The 20,587-nt window shown below is 40.1% G+C and overlaps 1 protein-coding gene across 3 annotated transcripts in view; it reads left to right on the forward strand.

Moving 5' to 3' along the window:
• The window catches only part of plce1 (phospholipase C, epsilon 1), an 84,410-nt gene that overhangs the window by 13,086 nt on the left and 50,737 nt on the right, over window positions 1-20,587 (forward strand). For all 3 annotated transcript variants that reach the window (XM_054598550.1, XM_054598552.1, XM_054598551.1), the window contains 4 exons: window positions 1,416-1,572; window positions 2,301-2,932; window positions 3,171-3,581; window positions 3,811-4,020. In XM_054598550.1, the coding sequence (XP_054454525.1) occupies window positions 2,348-2,932; window positions 3,171-3,581; window positions 3,811-4,020 (1,206 nt within the window). In that variant the 5' untranslated portion in view covers window positions 1,416-1,572; window positions 2,301-2,347. The remainder of the gene's footprint in view (window positions 1-1,415; window positions 1,573-2,300; window positions 2,933-3,170; window positions 3,582-3,810; window positions 4,021-20,587) is intronic.

A 20,587-nucleotide genomic window follows, 5' to 3' on the forward strand; every position in this document is an offset into this window, starting at 1 on the left:
ATATTTGAATCTAAGTTATTTTTTTCAAGTATATTTGGGGTGCATTTTATGCCTTCATTGATAGTAGAGAGAAACAAGGGGGAGGGAGAAATGGGGAATGAATGACGCATCAGTTCAGATGTAATTCTGACATACTGAAGTTTATGTTTAGCACTTTAACCCTTCAGCTGCCAGGGTATTCTATTCTGAAGTAATCTTACATTGACATCATATCATGGAGAGCTGCCATTGAAACTGTCTTTTAAAGAAACTGGTTGCATTGAACCAATCCAACACAGTCTAATTATCTAGAAAATATAAGTTTATGATGATGTTAGATGACTGTGGGATGTCTAAATACAGGATCCAAATTTAAAAAAAGGGAGCATTGGTCGAAGAGGCTAGAGAGTGAATGAAGAGAGGGACAGGTGTTTGTGAGAACAAAGCAGTGAATCAGAAGAATAGATGGATTAATTGATTGGAAGTGATTGTTTCAAGGTGATTAAGTTTTAAAGCACAAATAAACACATCCACGACTCTGCGCAAACTTGCAGGAAGGTGCCGGATTTGAAATGAACATAGCCCGAGGCACGCTTCATCCTGCTGTGGCCTGCCTGTGAAGTCTGTGAGCCTATCAGTGTGTTTTGACCTGGGAATGAGAACCTGCTTATTGACTGAAGGTTATATCCCCACATGGGGTCCGACTGCTCTGTTCTGATGCCAGCAAGAGTCCCAAACACAGCAAAGAATAAGAAGAAAAGGGAAAATACAGGCGGAGGACAGGGCCTCTGCAGATACAGACACAGCCACACACTTCGAGTGGGTCATAAGTGATGATTGAAAGTGATTGTTTTTGCATCGGCCTATACATTGTCTTTTAGGAAATTGTTGCATATTATACCTTTTTAATTATACCAACCCTATGACATGTCCTATTCCTCGTACATTATCTCAGGAAATGGATATAATAGTACTGTTTATAGTTTTATTCTTATTGCCCCATAAAGTTGGTAGTCTTTATGGGTGGAAAATGAGTGTTGTTCCTTCCTGCATTATTCTCTTTCCACTGAAATTCCCTATTTGTTGTTTCAGTTGTGTCGGTGACAATGGCTATCGCTCTGTGCGGGGATTTAGTTGAATAGTTATAGATAAGAAAGCTGATGTGATGAAAGAAGAGCAAAGAAAGACTTGAGAGAAATCTTGAATCTTTGAAAGTTACTAGAATGTGTTTCTCATGTGCATTTCAGTTTCTTTTTCCCCCATATTTTTTTTTTTTAAAGTTTATATTGCTCAACTTTTCTAGCTCTCTCACACATTACTCATCGAATACGATTGGAAACTGTGGAAATTAGTGGTGAAAACCAGGTAAACAGATAATGACTGGTGTGTCTGTGTTCTTTCTGTTTCCCTCCCTTGTTTTTTTTTATTTCTCTCAGGGCCTGCAAATGGATAACTATGCCACAGATGCATGTCAGGACCAATCTGGGTTAACGCACACAGGCACACACGGCTTGTAAACTGTGACCGTGAACCGTGCTATCAAGGAAATTCTTCTTTCCTCCAGGGACACCTCCGTGGGTTCTCTATCTGGCGGTTTGTACAGCTGCACAAGCTTCTGTTTCTACAACACACACACACACACACACACACACACACACACACACACACACACACACACACACACACACACACACACACACACACACACACAGAGTACACTCTGTTTGGACATGTTGTCTTAGTCACTCAAAAGGCCACTGGTAGCCTAAGTTATTATTTGCCCGACCACAGGCCTCTGGCCATGATGGCAGGACCTGGGACTGTTGTGTAGCATGACCTGAAGTGGATCTCTCTCATTATCTCGGTGAGGATATTGAACTGAACTTAAATACAGAAGGTTTGATACTGCTGATGGGAGCTTGTAAGTCAATCAATCAAAAGGTGAAGCTGCAACCAAAGAAATGTACTTAAATCTCCATTCCATTCAGGGAAAACTCACTATCATTAGTCATCTAGACCATCTGAGTTATAAACATGACAATGCGGTCATCTAACACAATCAATGGGTTTTGAAGTCAGCAAATTTAATTTCCTCTGCAAATTTCATTTCCTCTTACTGCTCTTAAGGAGCCCCTAATTGAGATGGAAGACGTCGCTTCTCAAATGTTAGGAATTAAGAGACTTATTTGACAGATGTTTGCATCACAGATCGGGGCTAAATGCTACCAATTTTAGATGATTAAAGGGACTTAAGACGAATCGGAGGTGTTTGATTTCTCCTGCTTAACTGGCATCAATATCAACGTGTGTCTTACTTTCAGAGCTGCAGCTAAACAAAGGATAAAGCAGGACGCTCCAGGGAGACGCGATGGCTACTGAAGAAAATCCGAACCAGGTCGGGGCTGTAGTCCTGGCTCAGCGTGCTTCACCTCCATCCACTGGGAGCAGAACCGGCAGAGAAGCCAGACACGCAAATGACAGCCAGGAAGTATGGCGATACTCTGACCAATCGTGGCAGTCAAAGCAGCGGAGCAGCCCTTCCCTCCTCTTTTATAGAAAGTTGTCGTGTGACAATGGGAAAGGGACAATTTTGGACGAGGAATGCGAGTGTTCGGATTACAGCTCAAAACTCTTGAGTACCGACGAGAAACGTTACCCAGAGCTGTCGGCTGGCAAGAGAATTGAAGGAATAACTAACGCTGTTACTCCCACACCTGGGAAAAGTTCAGAGGGATCTCCGTGCCAGCTGGACACCCCTGGAGAGGGTGTAGATGCAGGCAGAAACAGAACTGGCAGCACCCAATGCTCCTGCACCCTCTCTAGCCTCAACATGAGTCCAAACATCTACTGTTGCCACAGTCCCAGGTCGAGCCTCTGCCCAAGCCCCTCTAAGCCCAACCAGAGACACATCCGTCGCAGCAGCCTGCCTGTGTCAATGCTGGCTTTCCACAAGGTAACAAAGCAGGACGTTGCTAAGTCCACGATATCTGCAATTTGTATACATTTAGCTGCTAGATATGTGTTCTTTGCGCTCTAAAATGCTTGTTTTAAAGATGAGGAAAAACAAAACACCAACATTTTTCCACTGTAAATGAATGGCTTAAGCTCATTAGGTAACTCATTGCTTATTTAGCTGTGCTGAAACATCATTAAGACTATTTTCATTAATCATGTGTTCTTCTTGCTTCTAGACGTCACCCTGCCGCTCATCTCAGTGCTGTCCTTCCAGTGAACCCAGCTCTCTGATGTCATCTCCCTGTTGTTCCCCCCTTCCCAAACACCGGCAGCATCACCAGAATGGACGTGTTCACCGGCACCATCTCAAAGACGGCTACTCGAGTCTAGAGAGGCTCAACAGAAGGCCCAGGGTTAACAAATGCTCCCTGGAAAAACTATTTCCAAAAAGAGTATCTTTAGAAGCCACGAGGGCAACCGCGAGGAACGATGAGAGGTCATCCTCAGGAGTTACCAGGGTCTGCATGGAGGGCAGCAGCAGTGATGAAGGGGACGGAGAGGGCCTGTTGGAGAACGCAGAGTTTATTAGGAGCCGTAAAGCGCGTTCCACTGTCCTGGTCAGACGCTTCTTCAAGAATAATCAAAAGGTATTTACATGCAGGATTCCTTTTCTCTTGGTCTTTGGTGTTGTATAGAATTTGTTTCTTGAACAAATGTGATTTAGATGATATTCTTGAACACATCACATATATCAACATAACATTCCTTTTTATATAAATAAGTTTGCTTTTATCAACCTTTTATAGTGCTCATCATTTAGTTTGCTAAACAAAACAAATGAGACATGCTGATAAAACCTTTTCTTCTTTCCATAAGATGACCAAGTCAGTGTGTACTGGAACCAGAGCGATTGTCAAGACGCTGCCGTCAGGACGTATCTCAGAGGAGGTCTGGGAGGTCTTGGTTTTTCACAGGATATGGCATCCCAGCAAGAAGGATATTTGGCCAATCGTAATGCGTGGAATCAAAGAAGGATTCAGCATTTGCAGGGATATACTGCGTTTTGTTGGAGTTAAGCTACAGCGGGTAAGAGAAGTAATACACAGACTTCGTCAGACTGAATTTGTATAGAAGCATTCCGTACTTCAAGGACTCAAATATGCCGTTAAGGTTCTGAAAACGTAGATTCAAGACAGCAATGCAGTGAACTTCTCAGGTCTTTGGTTGTTTATCTTTCCCACTGAGGCTCTAGCTTAACACACTGCTGTTAAGACAGAACTGTACCAGGGCAAAAGGATTTATAACTAAGTCTGCAATGTTAATCAACACAACATGTTTTCCATTATCAGCCAAAACCGAGGTTTATTAAGTTTTCCTTTTTAAGAGTTTAGGGAATATGTTGCAGTGGGAGGTGTTCAATCTTTATGGCGTCCATGACCTTACATGACTGACGTTTTGACGCCAAGCTATAATATGCTTATTCTTGAATTGCCTTACAATGATGTGGATGTGCCACAGACAATAAGGCATTGGGTTAAAATGTGGTGCATTTTCTCTTCCACCAGAAATAGTCCAAATCTCATAGCTCCAGAGGTGCAAGAGTATTTATGACTTAATTGAAAAATCGTTCTTGGCTGTTGCTTTCCTCTCTTTGGGTTGAAATGTAATGCCTGTTATGCATGAAGGATGAATCATTTGTTCAAGGAATATGTTAATAGACCAACACACACACACACACACACACACACACACACACACACACACACACACACACACACACACCAAAAACACATACACACAGGCTCTTTGTTCAGGCAAGGCCCCTCCTGCGGAAAAATGATTTATTCTCTGTTAGTCCTGCTCCCCATATTACTGACAGACTGAATGACTGAGCCCTCTGTGTGTGTGTGTGTGACTGTGAGTGTGAGTGTGTGTGTGTGTAAATGGACTGAGCAGAGTTGGCATCTACATTAAAGTTATAGCCATGGAAATTGCTTCAGAGAAGGTAAATGAGCAAGACAGAGTGAGAAAGTTAGAGAGAGAGATGGAGGACGGAGGAAAAGAGACCGAGTGAGACGGAGAGGCGACCCAGGAAGTTGCCGCTTTATTATCGAGTTTCCGAGCAAGAGCGAGTTTTTTTTCGCGAAACCTCTCCCAGGAGCTGTTCAGCTTGAGCAGCTTTTGGCAGCCCCCCAGATCAGAGAATATACAGCTATTTGCTAACTTTCAATAGCAGTCATGCTTTCAGTCTGAGAGGTGCAAACATTATTGGAATCTGTGTAGACTGGGAAACGGCAGCATCGCACAGGATATCTCTCCTGTTGTTTTTTGTTATCTTCTCTCTCCTCTTCCTGTAAAAACTCAAAACACGTGGAGACCAAAACCAAGTGCCTTGAGGACTCCTACATCCTACATACTTACACAAGCCCAAGTTTATCATATTGTAATGCCAAGAATAATATTGTATTTTTATTATCTTTTTGCTGTAACTGTCGCTGAATATGAAATTGGGAGCAATTCTATTTCTCTCAAAAGCTCTCAACATGCCGACTGCTGAGTGTTATTATGAATCAGACTGTGTTTCTTGTCACTCTCACCCTGTTTAGCATTCGAGCTCTAGGATTGGCCAGGCTTCCATGCTTGTTGAGGTACCGGTAGCCTGATTTGTTGAGGTCCTATACCCAGACCGATGGACTATCCTGACATCTCAATGTTAATGCCTAACCCTAACCAACTGATTCTGCCTTAACCAACTAAGCAGGGTGGGTCTTGCCAAGTAATTCAAAGTGGGATTCATAATTATGTGTTGGCTTGCATCCAACAGTGATAAAACTACAGCAACAGTGCCGCCCGTATAGTGCAACAGTGCCGCCCGTATAGTGCAACAGTAAGGGCGACCATGAGCTAACCAGTGGCGCTCACAGGCAAAAACTTGCACTAAAGGCATGTTCTGTCGACCTGCCTATGTTAACAAAGCAAAGAGAAGCTCAGATGACAACACAAACAGAGGGAGAGTGACCTCATTCTCTGCTCAGGTGGACATAACTCCATTATGTCTTTACATCGATTTTTGCTGCTATATTATGTTCAGAAACCTGTATATTGGACCTTTAAATATATATATTTGCAAGCTAATTGTTAGAAAGATATTAGATAGCAGGCGGAGTGCGTCTACATGGGCACTTTACTGTGCATGTATTGTTTTTATGATTGGATTCTTACACGTGCACAGTTATATAACGTGGTTGCCGAAATGCATGGATATGTATTCGATATGTATTTTTTATGGGGTTTATGCATACCCACAACAGAGCCAAGCACTGTCTTAAGTTTCTCATGTGAAGACGGGGGCTTGTACACTCAAGCCATACGAACACACACTCGTGAGCTTGCTGCAGTGTGGTTTCTGACTTCGCCAAAGTGTTTTTATGAGTCCTTTGTGGTCGTAGAAATATGGGCCGAGTTAAGTCCAGGCAGCGCTGCTTTAATAATGAGCCTATTGAAATCGGGGGAGCTGCCAGCAATTCCCCCGTCTAAACACCATCCGAGCTACTCCTGTTAGGGGTCACAAGAGAAACTCAGAGAACACTGAGTGAAAGTGAATAAGTAGAGTTGTAGCAGGGCTGTCATCAGAATCATGAAGTACTATGAAGAAGTAGGAATGCGTCCCATAAGCAACAAACGGGAGTCAAATAAACTTTCTATACGTTCCCGTTTTATTAGATAGAGCCGAAACAATGGAATATCAGACAAAATATGACATTTGAGTAAAAAAAAACAAAAAAAAAAAAACAGGTTTCTTTTGACCCTGAACCATCTGGTCACCCTAATGTAGATACATAGATCATCATTGTAATATTATGTATGCAGTATTCATTGCACAGACATTAGAAATGTATTGCATATTTTCAAAAAACAAAACACCGTTTCTGTCTGTCTCTACGCCCATCAGCCTTTTACACACACACACACACACACACACACACACACACACACACACACACACACACACACACACACACACACACACACACACAACACACACACACACACACACACACAGGCCCCCTATATGTGGCATGTTAGCCTGACTCTGCAGTAATCACATTGAGGAGTTTTCTGAAGGTATCCTATGGCCCTGTGTGTTTATTGCTACAACTAACGAAGCGAGCCAAAGAACACAGGATTATATGAAGGAGGGATTGGAGAAAGGCAGCAGAGGCAGACAGAGAGAGAGAGAGACAGAGGAGGGAAGGGTAATACACTAGGAGAGAAAAGGGGGAGAAAATGAGATTTTAACAGTGGAAAAAGTAGAAAATCTACCATGTGAGAAACAAGGTTGGGGGGGGGGGGGAATCAGGCATTGACTATTTGAAAGAGAATAGGGAGGGTGAGAGAGTGGAAACAAAAAGGTTTACACCCAGAAAAAAAAAAGCCATGAACTTATGTTTTATATAGGTTTTCTACATAAGTTCATAATGGAAAATGAACATGATGGAAAATACTCCGAACGGAATCGGAGGGAAAAGAGTTTCCCATTCTCTTCCAAGAGTCGAGCAGTAAAAATGAAAGCTTTTCTATGAAACTTTGTCTGTTAGTTCCCTCCATGCACTGATCAGTGTGCCCACAATCTTACCATTAAGTGTCAGGAAAGTTTAACACAAAATAAGGAAGTGTTTCATTACTTTGTGCAGGTTTAACGGTGAAAACACACACACACACACACACGCACGCACACACACACACACACACACACTCTCCTGGTGTATAGGGATCAAACCGTCTATGAGCCAGAAGCATTTTATTGTTTGCCTTTTGTTGAGTCTACCAATTTGAGCCCTGTTGTGTCCTTTCATTAAACTTAAAGTGGTGTCAGCCTAAATGGTAGGTGACCATGCTCACCCTTGCACACACAAACAGACAGACGGGCAGGCACAGACAACGACTACACACTTTTTTACGATAGCAATTTGGGGCGTAAGGGCTGAGAGACGAATGCTTGTGAATATATCATCTTCCCATTATTGAGGATTCAAGTAGTCTTCGGGGACAGGAAAACTTCTCGTCTTCCTTTCGAGGGACGATCTGTGCTTTCCTGTTTCCTCCAGTGTGTCGTCTCATAACTGCACTTAAAGCCAGAATGTTACCAGTTCATATCCAGGAATATCTGTCCTGGGAAAGTGAAAATTGTCCTCGGGAGATGTAGTTGACTTCCCTCCTTAGATTTTCATACACACAGGTTTGTGTCTTATGGATGTTGTTTAGCACAGTTGTTCATCGTTTTGCACTGTCGATCCTATTGGGAGAGTTTGAGGCCCATTTATGCTTTGAAGGTCTTCCCGTCAGTCAGTGAAACTGTATTAATTAGGCAGCATTTCATTTTCAAAAATCTCTAGTTCCCAAGTTTATTTGACCTCGTGTTCATTAAACATTTATCTCCTTTGCACCCCACACGGTCGTCTGCAACTGAGGCTCATCCGGTTTCCGTTAAGTAACGAAGACGCGTTATTGCTGCGTTTTACACATGAACTGAATGATGCACCTACTCACCAACCCACACGCTTTAGCATGCTACATTTTACTTGCATATTTGAAAAATCATATTGAAACAGGATTTTCAGATTGGCTGTTAATTGGGAGCTACAATTTAAGACACAGATCACCAAATATAGTGCCAAGTAAATAATAATGATTATTCAGTATGTATGTTATATATATATATATATATATATTATATATGTTATAATAATGATAATGATAATAATTTCCTGTCTCCAGCTTGCTGTTTACCCAATCTCCCGTGTGGTTACCTTGCATGCTTGTGGTTATAAGAGCAACATACACATAAATATCTTTTTTTCTTTGACTTTCCTCCTTTCAGTTTGAACAAATATAGATTGTTTTTATTGGTTAAATCACAAATTAGCCTCAGCGGGCTTTACGATATGTACAACCTATGGCATCCTCCATCCTTGAGTAGCGAAGATTCCCCTCATCGTCTGTTGAAGAAGTTGGTGTGTTAAATGTTGTTTATGCTAAAGGTTAAATCTCAGAGTGCCTCTTCAGTCAGTCGCTGCAGTTGTTTGAAAGGTAATACCGGCCACCGAAATGTTAAAGTAAGCACATTTTCTGCCTTTCTCAATAGCCAAAGACAAAATTTTGATTTAATCCCAATAGAGTGTGTATTGAAAACAATACTTAAAGAATCTCCTAAATCAAATTTGATAATCACCCATATGGCTGCGGCTTATGTCGCTATGACTCGTTGATGGTGTCTAGCTTTAGGACTTTGTAATTTCTATTCAGCAAATGTTAACAATAGGAAGCAGCCTGTGACATATGGGAGTTGTTGTTAAACTCATTCTTGTTTGTGCTGTTTAATGCCTTTTTTCCCCCTAGAGCTCTTTGCTAGTTAAATATCCATGCCTGTAAAATGGGTCAATATGTTTAAAGAGCGGTTATTTATGAGCTCGGGTAATAACTCCTGCAAACACATCCACGTCTTGGTTACCAATTACTGCTGGTTTCAGAGGTAGTGTTTAAAGATAAAATGTCCAGCGAATATCCGGTTTTAAGACATCCATTCCATACTTTGTTGTGACATTGCATAGATTGGCTTTCCTGATTATTGCCTCAGTAAATAGGCTGGTTCGTTTGCACGCCATAAAAACACATACTGTATGCATGCACAACAAGCTCCCTTTCCCTTCCTTGTTACAGGCCTATTGAACGGATCTGAGAGTCACTGACCTACAATGTGAGATGGTAATTAATGTGTGCACACACACAGTGTTGAATTAGGTTAGGGCTACTAAAAAGGTTGAAGTTAATTAAATTACAATTACAATCACTGTGTGAGCTATTGGTAATGAACAATGGCTTTTATACATCTGGAAGTCACTGCACGCCTGCGAGCACAGAGCTTTTATATGTGTAGGATTATAAGAGACCCACACATAATGAGTATTTTTGCCTCTTTGAGTTGTTAAAGCGCACACACTCTACATGTTTTGACAAACTGCCCCTAACCAGACTCTGAGGCTTTCTAAGCAGCCGCTTGCTGTGTACACAGTGTAACAGACTTAGGAAAAACTGTTTGGATGACAAAGGTAAAAGAAAGAACATCTAGGTGAAGCCAGACTGTGAACTGAGGATGGCATGTGCATTTTTGCAAGGTGAACGGGACTTGAGCAACACAGTAGTTTCCCAGTCTAGTGCAGGACACCTGCAATTTTTTTTTTTTTGTGTGTGTGTGTAATCAACAAGGCATGTATTACTTATTGTATTAATTCTGCTGTCAACATTATGAATCAGTTAAGGAAGTTTAAATGGCATCAGTGTTGTTAAACAGAATGTACCAGAGTGAAGCATAACTCATCTTTAATACTGAAGATGTTTGCTGGAGATTTATTTGGTGACTCAACACACTGCACAACACAGGTTGATTGTATTGAAAATATTTCATCCAGTTGGCCGTCTGAGAGGCTGCACCTAGATCAGTTTGAAGATCACAAGACAAGTTGGAATCTTTATTTTTACTGTCATTGGAGAAAGCTTCCCTGACTTGCGACCATGATTCTCCTCCAGTTAGTGGTTTCGTACAAGGGCAGATGGGTAATGAAGTATTATTGTCAGTTAAACCAGTTGATCGTGGTTTGAGATGGTAAAATACCCACATTTTTTTTAAAGAGCTCAGAATCTAATTCATTTCACTTAGCAAATGTCTTTTCCCAGATCTCTTTAAATTTTTATATTCAAAGTACAAACATTCAGGAAGTCATTCAGCCGAAAAGCAAATAGAGAATGAATAATAAAAGCAACAAAGATAATAATTAACTATTTAAAAGATTCCTTAAGGGAAATTAAAGGATTCAATGAGCAGTATAAGTTCTGAATTATAATATTAAACACACACACACACACACACACACACACACACACACACACACACACACACACACACACACACACACACACACACACACACACAAACGCTCACCCTCTGTGTATGTCACACTCATTTAACCTACTGTCTATCACTCTTATGTTCTCTCTGTGTGTGTTGTGCCACTACAAAGGAATGTGCCGAGCAGGCCACTCTCTCACCCAGCTGGGTGTTGCGGCTTAGCCTGAGATTAGTGTGTTTGTGTGTGTGTGCGTGCGTGTGTGTTGAGACGCACACTGTTTAGTCAGATGTCTGCCTACAGAGGAAAAGGGTAGGACAATAAATAACTAGCATGTCTTTATAGGGAGTACTGTCATTCAAAGTGACAGTATCTTGTGACCTCTCTGCTCTTTAACCATGAGGAGATTCAAATCCCAGCTCCATCGCTGTTTATAAATGAAAAGCTTGAATCCGCTGCACAGGAGCGCATGTTTCTGCTGTCTCTTGTTTTCGTTGAAACTTATTCCCTCTGTTTGTTTTTGTGGGGGTGACAGAAGGGTGTCAAAACTGCATGTGGGTGTGTTTTTGCTTCGTGGAGTCAAAGTGTGTGTGTGTGTGTGTGTGTGTGTGTGTGTGTGTGTGTGTGTGTGTGTGTTAGCTAAGGCCTCTCGCATCTCTGTGATATTGTGGGAAAATTGTGCTTCTCCGGAAACTGGGAAAGTTTCCCGACGGAGAACCAGAGCCGACGCTGTTAAACTTCGGGTCAAGACCCGACACACAAACACAAACAGTCGAGAATTTTAAACCCCATGAGGTGAATGCAGTACAAGATGAGGTCTAGACACGCTCCTGATCAGAATGACGTACCCTGTATATGTCACTTTTTGGGTGATTACCCTGGCCTTATGCGGACTTCCATCCAAATAGGCACCATGCACTTTGACCACATACAAAATGAAAAATATAAACAAGCTCCCATACTTGAACTTCCTGTCATGGTGATTAACATTCTGTACTTATGAACTCTCCCAACCTCATGTGACACAGCATCTCTACTGACTACATGCCTGTTTCATCTCTCACACCGTTTCTGCACTCCCCCGGTGATGTAATCACATTTTAGGATAACCCGTTCGCAGCACTTACACCTGCGGGTTTGATTTAGAAAAGAGCATTTGGATGAAAATGCACCAACAATATTCCCAGAAATGGATTAAATGAGAGATTTGGAGCAGTTGTGGGTCATGCTATTATTGTTGCACTTAAAGAATAAAACAATCGATATAAAAATAGCCTGTCACCTCCCCTCCCTGACGCTTTGACTCATAATTTGAGAGGTCATCTAGAGGGGATTTAGCCAAAATTCAACTCTTAACCTTAAAGAATGCAGTACTGTAATAGTTTAAATTGCATTTTCTGTTTTTTGTGTTGCCACTTTAAATTGCACCACCAAATACAATGTGAAAGCAGCGTGTCTGACAAACGTATAACGCAAGTATTTATTCATTTAATTGTTAAATTAGAGATACAGTGGGCTAAACTTAAAAGTCTCATCTGTGTAGTTTAACTAAGAGGTTTCAAGATTTATTTTCAATCGTGCAAGCATGTTGGCTACTGACTGTCGTTGAACAGGACACTGAATCTCTATCGACATAGACTACACATTAAAACAGCAGTGTGCATGCACCCCTTCAGCTTTGATCTGAATTGATAAGCATGACGTTGAAGGTACTTTACATTAACTGTTTCTGCCTTTCCTTTTTGATATAAAAAGTACTATAGCAATGATGATATAGGAGAACTGATGGGAATGAGAATATGCATGAAAAGTCATCCTTTGGTGCCATCTAGTGGAGAGATTGAAGAACAAGATGCTGCAGATGAACTTGGATTGCTAAATATTTTTGGTATGTGAACAACTGATGTCACACTCATGATTTATGTGTCATGAACATTTTGACATTGTTGGCATACAAGCTATACTTCTTGCTACTTGATCTGCATGCTTGTGGTGTGTGGGGGTGTTTACTGTTGTCGTTCTGTAAGTCTTACTAGTGATTCTTGTTATTCCAGCAAAGTGGTGAAAAAAATAGTGAAGTAATGAGTTTGTTGATAACTGATAATAAAGAGTCACTGGCTTCTAAAATGTAAGTATTTCTTAATGTTTTTATCATAATAAATTAAATATCTTTGGTATATTGTCAGACAAAACAAGCAAATTGAAGGCTTTTGGATTTTTTTTTCTGAATTATAATATTTTTTCAACATTTTATATACTAAGGGATTTGTAAATTGATTGAAACAATAATAAAGAGATTAATTGATGACTGCAAATAACAACTATTTTCATTATCAGTTAATCTGCTGATTAGTTAGTTGTTTGTCTGACTAACATTTGAAAACCCAAAGATAATACATTCATAAAAAGAAAATACAAATAAAATCCCATGCCTCAAAAATGACTTTAACATTTAAAGAATTATCAAAACAGTTGATAAATGATATTTATCTATCGATCAACTAAATAATGAATGGACTTAAGTAAAAAGATAGTCAATGCTTACTGTATATGCATATCCACCAGAGGGCAGCACACCTTTCGGAATAAACGTGGCATGTGTGGTTTCCCTGCAATTCTCATGCAAATGTTGCGTTGTTGTAAATAAGCTCTGTTTTGTAATAAACCTCTCCGAGGTGTGAAGAGAAAGATCGACGTAGCAGACTTGTTTGTGTTCAGTGGACGCAACAACACCACATCACACTGCATCATTGTCTTAATTCATATTGATCGGGGGACTTTGTGCCTTCTAAAGGCAATTAATTTAATAAGTGTAGTATAAAGCATGAATCTGACCTCTCATTACTGGCTCGGGCCGATCTCATTAACTGAGTATTGATCAAAGAACTGCAAAGCAAAGACCGGGGGGCAGGCCAGCTGTTTGCTTTGTTGTGAAGATCACTTTGATGTCAACTGGGCATGAAACTAATTATTCTTCCACTTGATTAGGCAGATTCAATAGGGCATACTGTATTCACTTAGACCTGAAACTGTTGTGATAATGTGTGTGTCTATGTGTTTGCCAACACTGTTTTAACAGGAGAAATTACCTTTGATCGCAACAACAAAAAAATAATTCAGACCTGTGACTGTTTCTATTATGTGTGTGCCGATGTGTTTGGCTTCAGCGCTATTACGGAAGAGATTACCTTAAATTGACCAACTAAAAAAAAAAGGCAAATCCAGATTCTTCCTATGGAGACGTGTTATATGACTGGTGAGGTGATTTATAGTTGTTACGGAAACGGTCTGTTACCAGTGTCTGACGTGTCTACAGAGAGCGTGTTGATGAGATGGAGTTTGTTGCAAGTGCTTGGGTGCAGAAAAAAGAAAGCTGAAACACAGGTCTTTAATTGGAGGTTGGCATGGAAACGCTCACCGGAGCAAAGCGTGTAACAAGGATGAAGTGGCCCTGCCTCAGTCTCTATCGGTTTAATGGCCCACAGTGTCACCTTATGAAAGCCAGGCTGGAACGTGGCTTGTTTAGCCATTATGACACCTTACAGGCGATTTGGGCTCAATGACACTTAATTAGGCTTTAACCAGCACGGGACCACATGGAAGGTCCTATTTCACTTCACTAGCGCTATATTTCGGTGTTTTAGCCGGCAATTTGCATACAGGGAAGGATTAAGGAAGTGTAAAATGTCATAGTTATGTTCACCATAATATAGCACGAGATATAAATGTTGATACGAGCTCCAACAAGGGTTACTACAGTTCTTATTGGCTTTATCGAGAGCTTTCAGCTATAATGGTGTTTTTTTCCTCGGTGGGTGGAGTTCGCTGGTCATGTTGGTCGTGTTGTCATGGCGATGGATTTGTAGACACGAGTAGCTGTTGTGATCTCATCCAGAGCGCTTTAATTACCCTTCATCGAGCTCATCCAACTTCTCAGTTGAGAAAAATGTTTGCAAACGTCACGTGAAACTTCTTAACTCAGGAAATAACCTGTAATGGAAACATTCGAATACATGAATAACTGTCCACTTGGTAAATAAGATCACACATAACCTAACTTTTAATTTATCATCCGGCTCAGTTCATAATGACACAATAAAGTTTCATAAAAATGTAGGAGATTGTATTGACACAGTATTATCTTCATAAAATACCTTTTTGAGGTCCTTCATCGTTTATTTATTTCCCTGGGGGAAAGGTTTTGCGCCATTTCCTGTCTTAAACCAGGAGGCGTAAATTACCACGTTGAATTACTAGAATTAATAGAGCAATATCTCTTGATATAAACATTGATTTGTCTCTCAGCAGAGTAGGCTCTTCCGGACTTAACACACTTAGAATTGATCGTCTTTAGTGGGTCACTTTTGGATGAGGTGAATGACTTGGGCTTTGGAAAAAAAAACGGGCTTAACTGGTCGATTTTCAGGTTCGGTGTAATAGCTCCTAATCAAAACACAGAGGCCGTATTTGAATTTTGTCAGACATTGTTTACACATTGAACAGGCTCGTGGAGGAGGATCGATTGAAACCTGGTCTACCAGTGTCCCCGCTCTCTGTGTGTTTAGAGTGTGCTTACTGATAATATCTCCGTTGTTGCTGCTGGGTTGTGACAGGCCAGTTGCCTCATAACCTAATATGGGGGTACCCTCAGCGTTAGGTAGATATCTGCGAGGCTCCGTCCTTTCCTCTTCCTCTTGTCTCTCTTCCTCTCCATCTCTCCTCCTTAAGCTTGCTCTGCTGATGTAGAGATCTCTCTCTCTCTCTCACTCCCTCTCTTCCTCTGGCTCTCTTTCCCCCCAAGACTCCGCTCTCATTTTTATTAGTACACAGACTAAGAGGGATCGAAGCGTGTTTTTTTTTTTCTTCCTTTCTCTTGAATATATCAGCTAGTTTCTGTGCCACAGTAAGTAAACTGTTTACTACAAGTTTTTCTTGCTTTACGTTGACGGGAAAACATCTTTTCATTCATTGGGTTTTTGTGGCCGTAAAGGATTTTAGGACTTTCATTTTACATTTTTAGTCTGATTAGTGTTTCAGCAACAGGATTTGAATGCGTAAAGATGAATGCGTTGTTCAAAGTTGAACACAGAAAGTATTTGATAGTGTAGTGCTGTCAAATGTATGAACATATCTGCTACAGGAACTTGAGAAAATGTGTATGAAAGTATGGAAAAAAAAAAAAGCAAACTAAGGCCTTTTAGACCCAGATCTTAGGGAGGAAAACTGAAAGCACGATTTTGAAAACGGAGCATTACTTGTAGAAGCTAGGTCGAGGTAAAGCCATGTTTAAAACAGCAGTCAGTTAAAAGATTGTGGAGTATTACAATTAGTAGCATTAATATGTAATATAACATGACACAGTTTAAGGTAGTACCGTAGTACTAACTGATGCCATCTTTTGTTTTTTAAAAAATCTCCAGAACATTTAGGCGAAAAACATTCATGCAACAACTTCTTTAAAAAATCTTTCCGACTGTAATTGTCTGCATAGAACCGGGATTATGTTTTATCTCTATAACTTTATGAACTGAAAAACATTCATCAGGCTTATCTCTGGCTGTCTGACCAGGACTGCGTGCCGTGTTATGTAGGAGAGTGTTGCGCCTCGCTGTAGTATGACATCATGAGAACTGTAAGTGGGGGAGTGGAGGAGTGGACGGGTCCCACTGGGTGCTCTGGGTAATGGGTTCCAGGTTGTTTTGGCCCTCAAGATGACCCCGATTTTTGTTTTATCCCGTCCCAGACTCCGTCTCCAGCTCCTCTTGTCATATTTCTTCTCCCGTTTTACTTCCTCTGCCGGGCTGCTGGCTTCTCCATTCTGTTTCTTTGTCCTTCTGAAACCTGCCTTTCTCTCTTAGAGCTTAAATCACATCTTGTCTCATTTCCATCAGTTTTATTATTTATGATAAAAGGGCTTTAACCAACCAGTTCAGGCTTCGACTCTTTCTCTCTTAGTTTTACCCCAAAATAAGGTCAGTAGTGCTTCAGCTAGACTATGTACATGACCTCCTATTTTCTTTGATTTCTCCGTTGTGTTGGCATATAGTATATATATAGTATGTGCAATAGCTGCAAGAACAACAACAGTCTTTATTTTTAGTGTAATATGGGTAAATATTCCTGCATGAACTGGATGTAGATCTGTCATTTGTTTGTGTGATTTGAAATTTTAAATTATTTTTGCATACTTTTAAGTTTAACCTTTTATAATAAAGCATTAGAAACCAAACCTAGACTCACATGGCTTTACTTAATCGAGCTCTGTTTATTGTCCTCATCTTCTAAATTGCTGTGTTGCAGCTGGTGAGCAAAATGTTATTATAACTGATTACCAAAACTATGAACATACGCTAAAACCAAGACTGAATAAGGCCACGCGTTTCCTTTTACTGCACTTAAGTCATCATCCGCTGTGACTCTTTTTGTTCAAACAATATAATACTAACGATTCGTAACATATATCTAATATTAACATGTCATCTCCTCAAAGTGTTCCATAAAGCACACGGTAACAGTATCTGCTGAAAAGGTGCCCTGTCATTTCACAAGTGTGACAAAGTGCATCTTGTCATTCCCTTTCTGCTCGCCGTTCACTCTGTACAAATTCGATTAGTTCGTCCTTTCCCGTAAATGTGACTTTTCTGTCTCACTTTCTGCTTGTTCTCCGCTCTTTTCCTCGCTGACTCTAAAAGGAGGTTGATGGCCTGCAAATACATCCACCGGCTAATAATCTGCATGCTTGTTTTACTTGTTCTCATCTTTGTAATGCTGCTTATCTCAGTTAAAACAATGTATTTGTTTGTGTTCAAGGTTAAAAAATCTGCATTTAAATTTTGACTAAAATGCAGGCAGTCTACTTCTTTGAGTTTTCCAACTGCTCTCGACTTCTGTATGACACACACACGCGCGCACGCACACACGCACACACACACACACACACACACACACACACACACACACACACACACACACACACACACACACACACACACACAATAATGCCGACGCGTGTTAAAGGTGTGAGGCGGTGCTCTGGAGGTGGGCCCAGCTCTTGGATCTTTAGTGAAACAGCTCCTTGTGAAATTCAACGGGGGATTATGATTCAAGTCACCCTTGGCCTCCCTCTCCCTTTTTCTCTGCTGTGCTCCCCTCAGTTTTTCTCTCTTCACCTCCTTTTTGTCTGTCCTGCTGCACTGTTCTTTGTCATATCCTCCTTCCTCCTCCTCTCTCTCATCCTCTAGTTTTCACCTCCTCCTCTCCTCCATCTTTTGCTCTCTTCTTCATTCTTCTCCTGCTCTGCGTTAAACGTGCCTTCCTGTTTAGACAAACCTTTCTAAAATCTTGTCCCCCTTGTTTCCTTCATCTTCCTCTCCATCTCAAACACTTTTAGCAGAGTAGTTTGAGGATCCTTATCCTAAAGGCATAATCCTAGGAAGTAGCTGGATTAAATGTATGTTTCCTGACAGGCCAAAATGTTCTTGAAACAAGTGCATTTACTTTTTTTTTTTTTTTTTTAGATCCAGTTAGTCAAATGCTGTATGGTAGTCTTCAACCTGATTACATAACTGGGGCTCAAGGTCAGCAGGTCATAATTGGTATGAGCTAAGATGAATAAGTCAAATCAGATCAGATTTGATTTTAATATGTGTTAAATACACACACATATATATATATATACAATATATATATATATATATATACACATATATATATATATATATATATATATATATATATATACATATATATATATATATATATATATATATATATATATATATATATATATATATATATATATGTATATATATATATATATATATATATATATATATATATATATATATATATATATATATATATATATATATATATATATATATATATATATATATATATATATATATATATATATATATATATATATATATATATTTACATAACGCACTTACATAACATTTCTTTCTACAATCAACACTTGAAATGATGAAGGCACTTGCAAATGACAAGGTAGTACAAAATGTAAACCATTCTTTGGTGTTTCATTTTTTACCTCTTTACTTAAGATTTCATTAAACTATATATATATATATATATATATATATATATATATATATATATATATATATATATATATATATATATATATATACCCTTTATTGAAATGCTAATGCTAATTCATCCCAATTTTTTCATGTAATGGCCAAAGCAAGTATCCTTCAGCTATTGGGAATATAGGGAAAAGCCTCTCCTAAACACTTTTGGGGGTTCCTAAACACTCACACACTTACATCACCCACATTATATGTACAGTGCAGTACTGCATGAGTCTAACCCCTAAAAATGTCAGCATCACACTCCACCAAGTGAGCCACAGAGGACCTGACATAAGGTATGAGTCACACATTAGGGGCTTTCTCTCAAGGCTCTGTAAAACATCAAAAACATCAAACATCCTGTTTTCATATCATGTTCATACCTCATCAGTTGAAGTAAACCCAATTCTTTTTTTCATGTTTTCTTAGCCTACATTCAGTCATTCCTTCCGTGTCCATTTGAGTGGACTTAGCTGTTAGTTCAGTACTCACTGTGCGTGCTGATGAACTGCAAACACCTCTTGTCTCCAGTTCCATCTTTTTAATGTGGCACACAATGCTGACACTCCTACAAAGGCAATGTTTCAAAGCCTTGGGACCAAGACGATGCATTGAGTATTAGGTCATGCATGGATAGGAGGTTTGCTTCTAGAGTTTGTGTGTACGGTTCGTGTTCATCTCAAAATGTGCTTTGGTTGTGTTATTGTTGTTTGTGTAAATGCATTGCCAAGCCTAGCATATTTTCTCATTAGGTTGATTTCAAATTTCTCATTAAAAACTTACATTTTAGTTGGATAATGATCTTCTTAATGTGTTTTCATAAGGGAGAGTCGTTCAAGTGTGTCAGTGTGTGTTTTATGCTTATGCCCTCTTCTGTTTTATTCAAAGCAGATACTCAGACATTAGACTCCTCTCGTCTAAGCAACACTGACTCAAGTGTTTGGACCACCTACACACATATGTTCACATACATTCAGAACTACGTATGTTCAGAAGCATCTAGATATACAGAGCATACGATTAATTCGTATGTATACACAGCCTGTGCTAGTACACACATAAAAAAACATACATGTATACATATAGAATCTGTATCTATGTACATATAACTACTTACAACTTTATTGCCTATGAACATACACGCACAAATTAGCGCAGCACTCAGTCAGCGGTGAGACAGTCCAGGCTCCGGCTGCAGCAAAGCAAACATTACCTTGTGGAGACAGAAAAGGCAGAAAAGGTCAGAGCGGACCGGGACAGTGCAGTGAGGTTGTCTGTTTTCTTGGTGATGCAAACCAGGATTAAGAGTTATTACGATAAAAGAGTGCTGTGCAGTGTGTAGAAACCAAAAAACACATATGCTCTTAAAACATTTCACATGTTTCGAGCTGAGAGGTGGGATTTCTGCTCGGCGTGTTCGGGTGTGCTTGGTTTACGGCTCCTGATTTCGGTCGTCCTGGACGGGTGGGGTTTGAGTGTCTGCGTGCTGAGATACCAGAGCTGCTGAACATACCTGGCTCCTCAGCGAGTTTCCAAAAAGACGAGGTGCAGTCGATTTGAACGCTCTCGTCGCGTTGGGTGGGCAGGATGCACGTTTTCTTAAATTCCCCTCAGACCGGTTTGTCGGCTTCATTTTCACTACATTAAAGCAAA

This window comes from Anoplopoma fimbria, chromosome 5 (genome assembly GCF_027596085.1).
Source record: "Anoplopoma fimbria isolate UVic2021 breed Golden Eagle Sablefish chromosome 5, Afim_UVic_2022, whole genome shotgun sequence".
NCBI lineage: Eukaryota > Metazoa > Chordata > Actinopteri > Perciformes > Anoplopomatidae > Anoplopoma > Anoplopoma fimbria.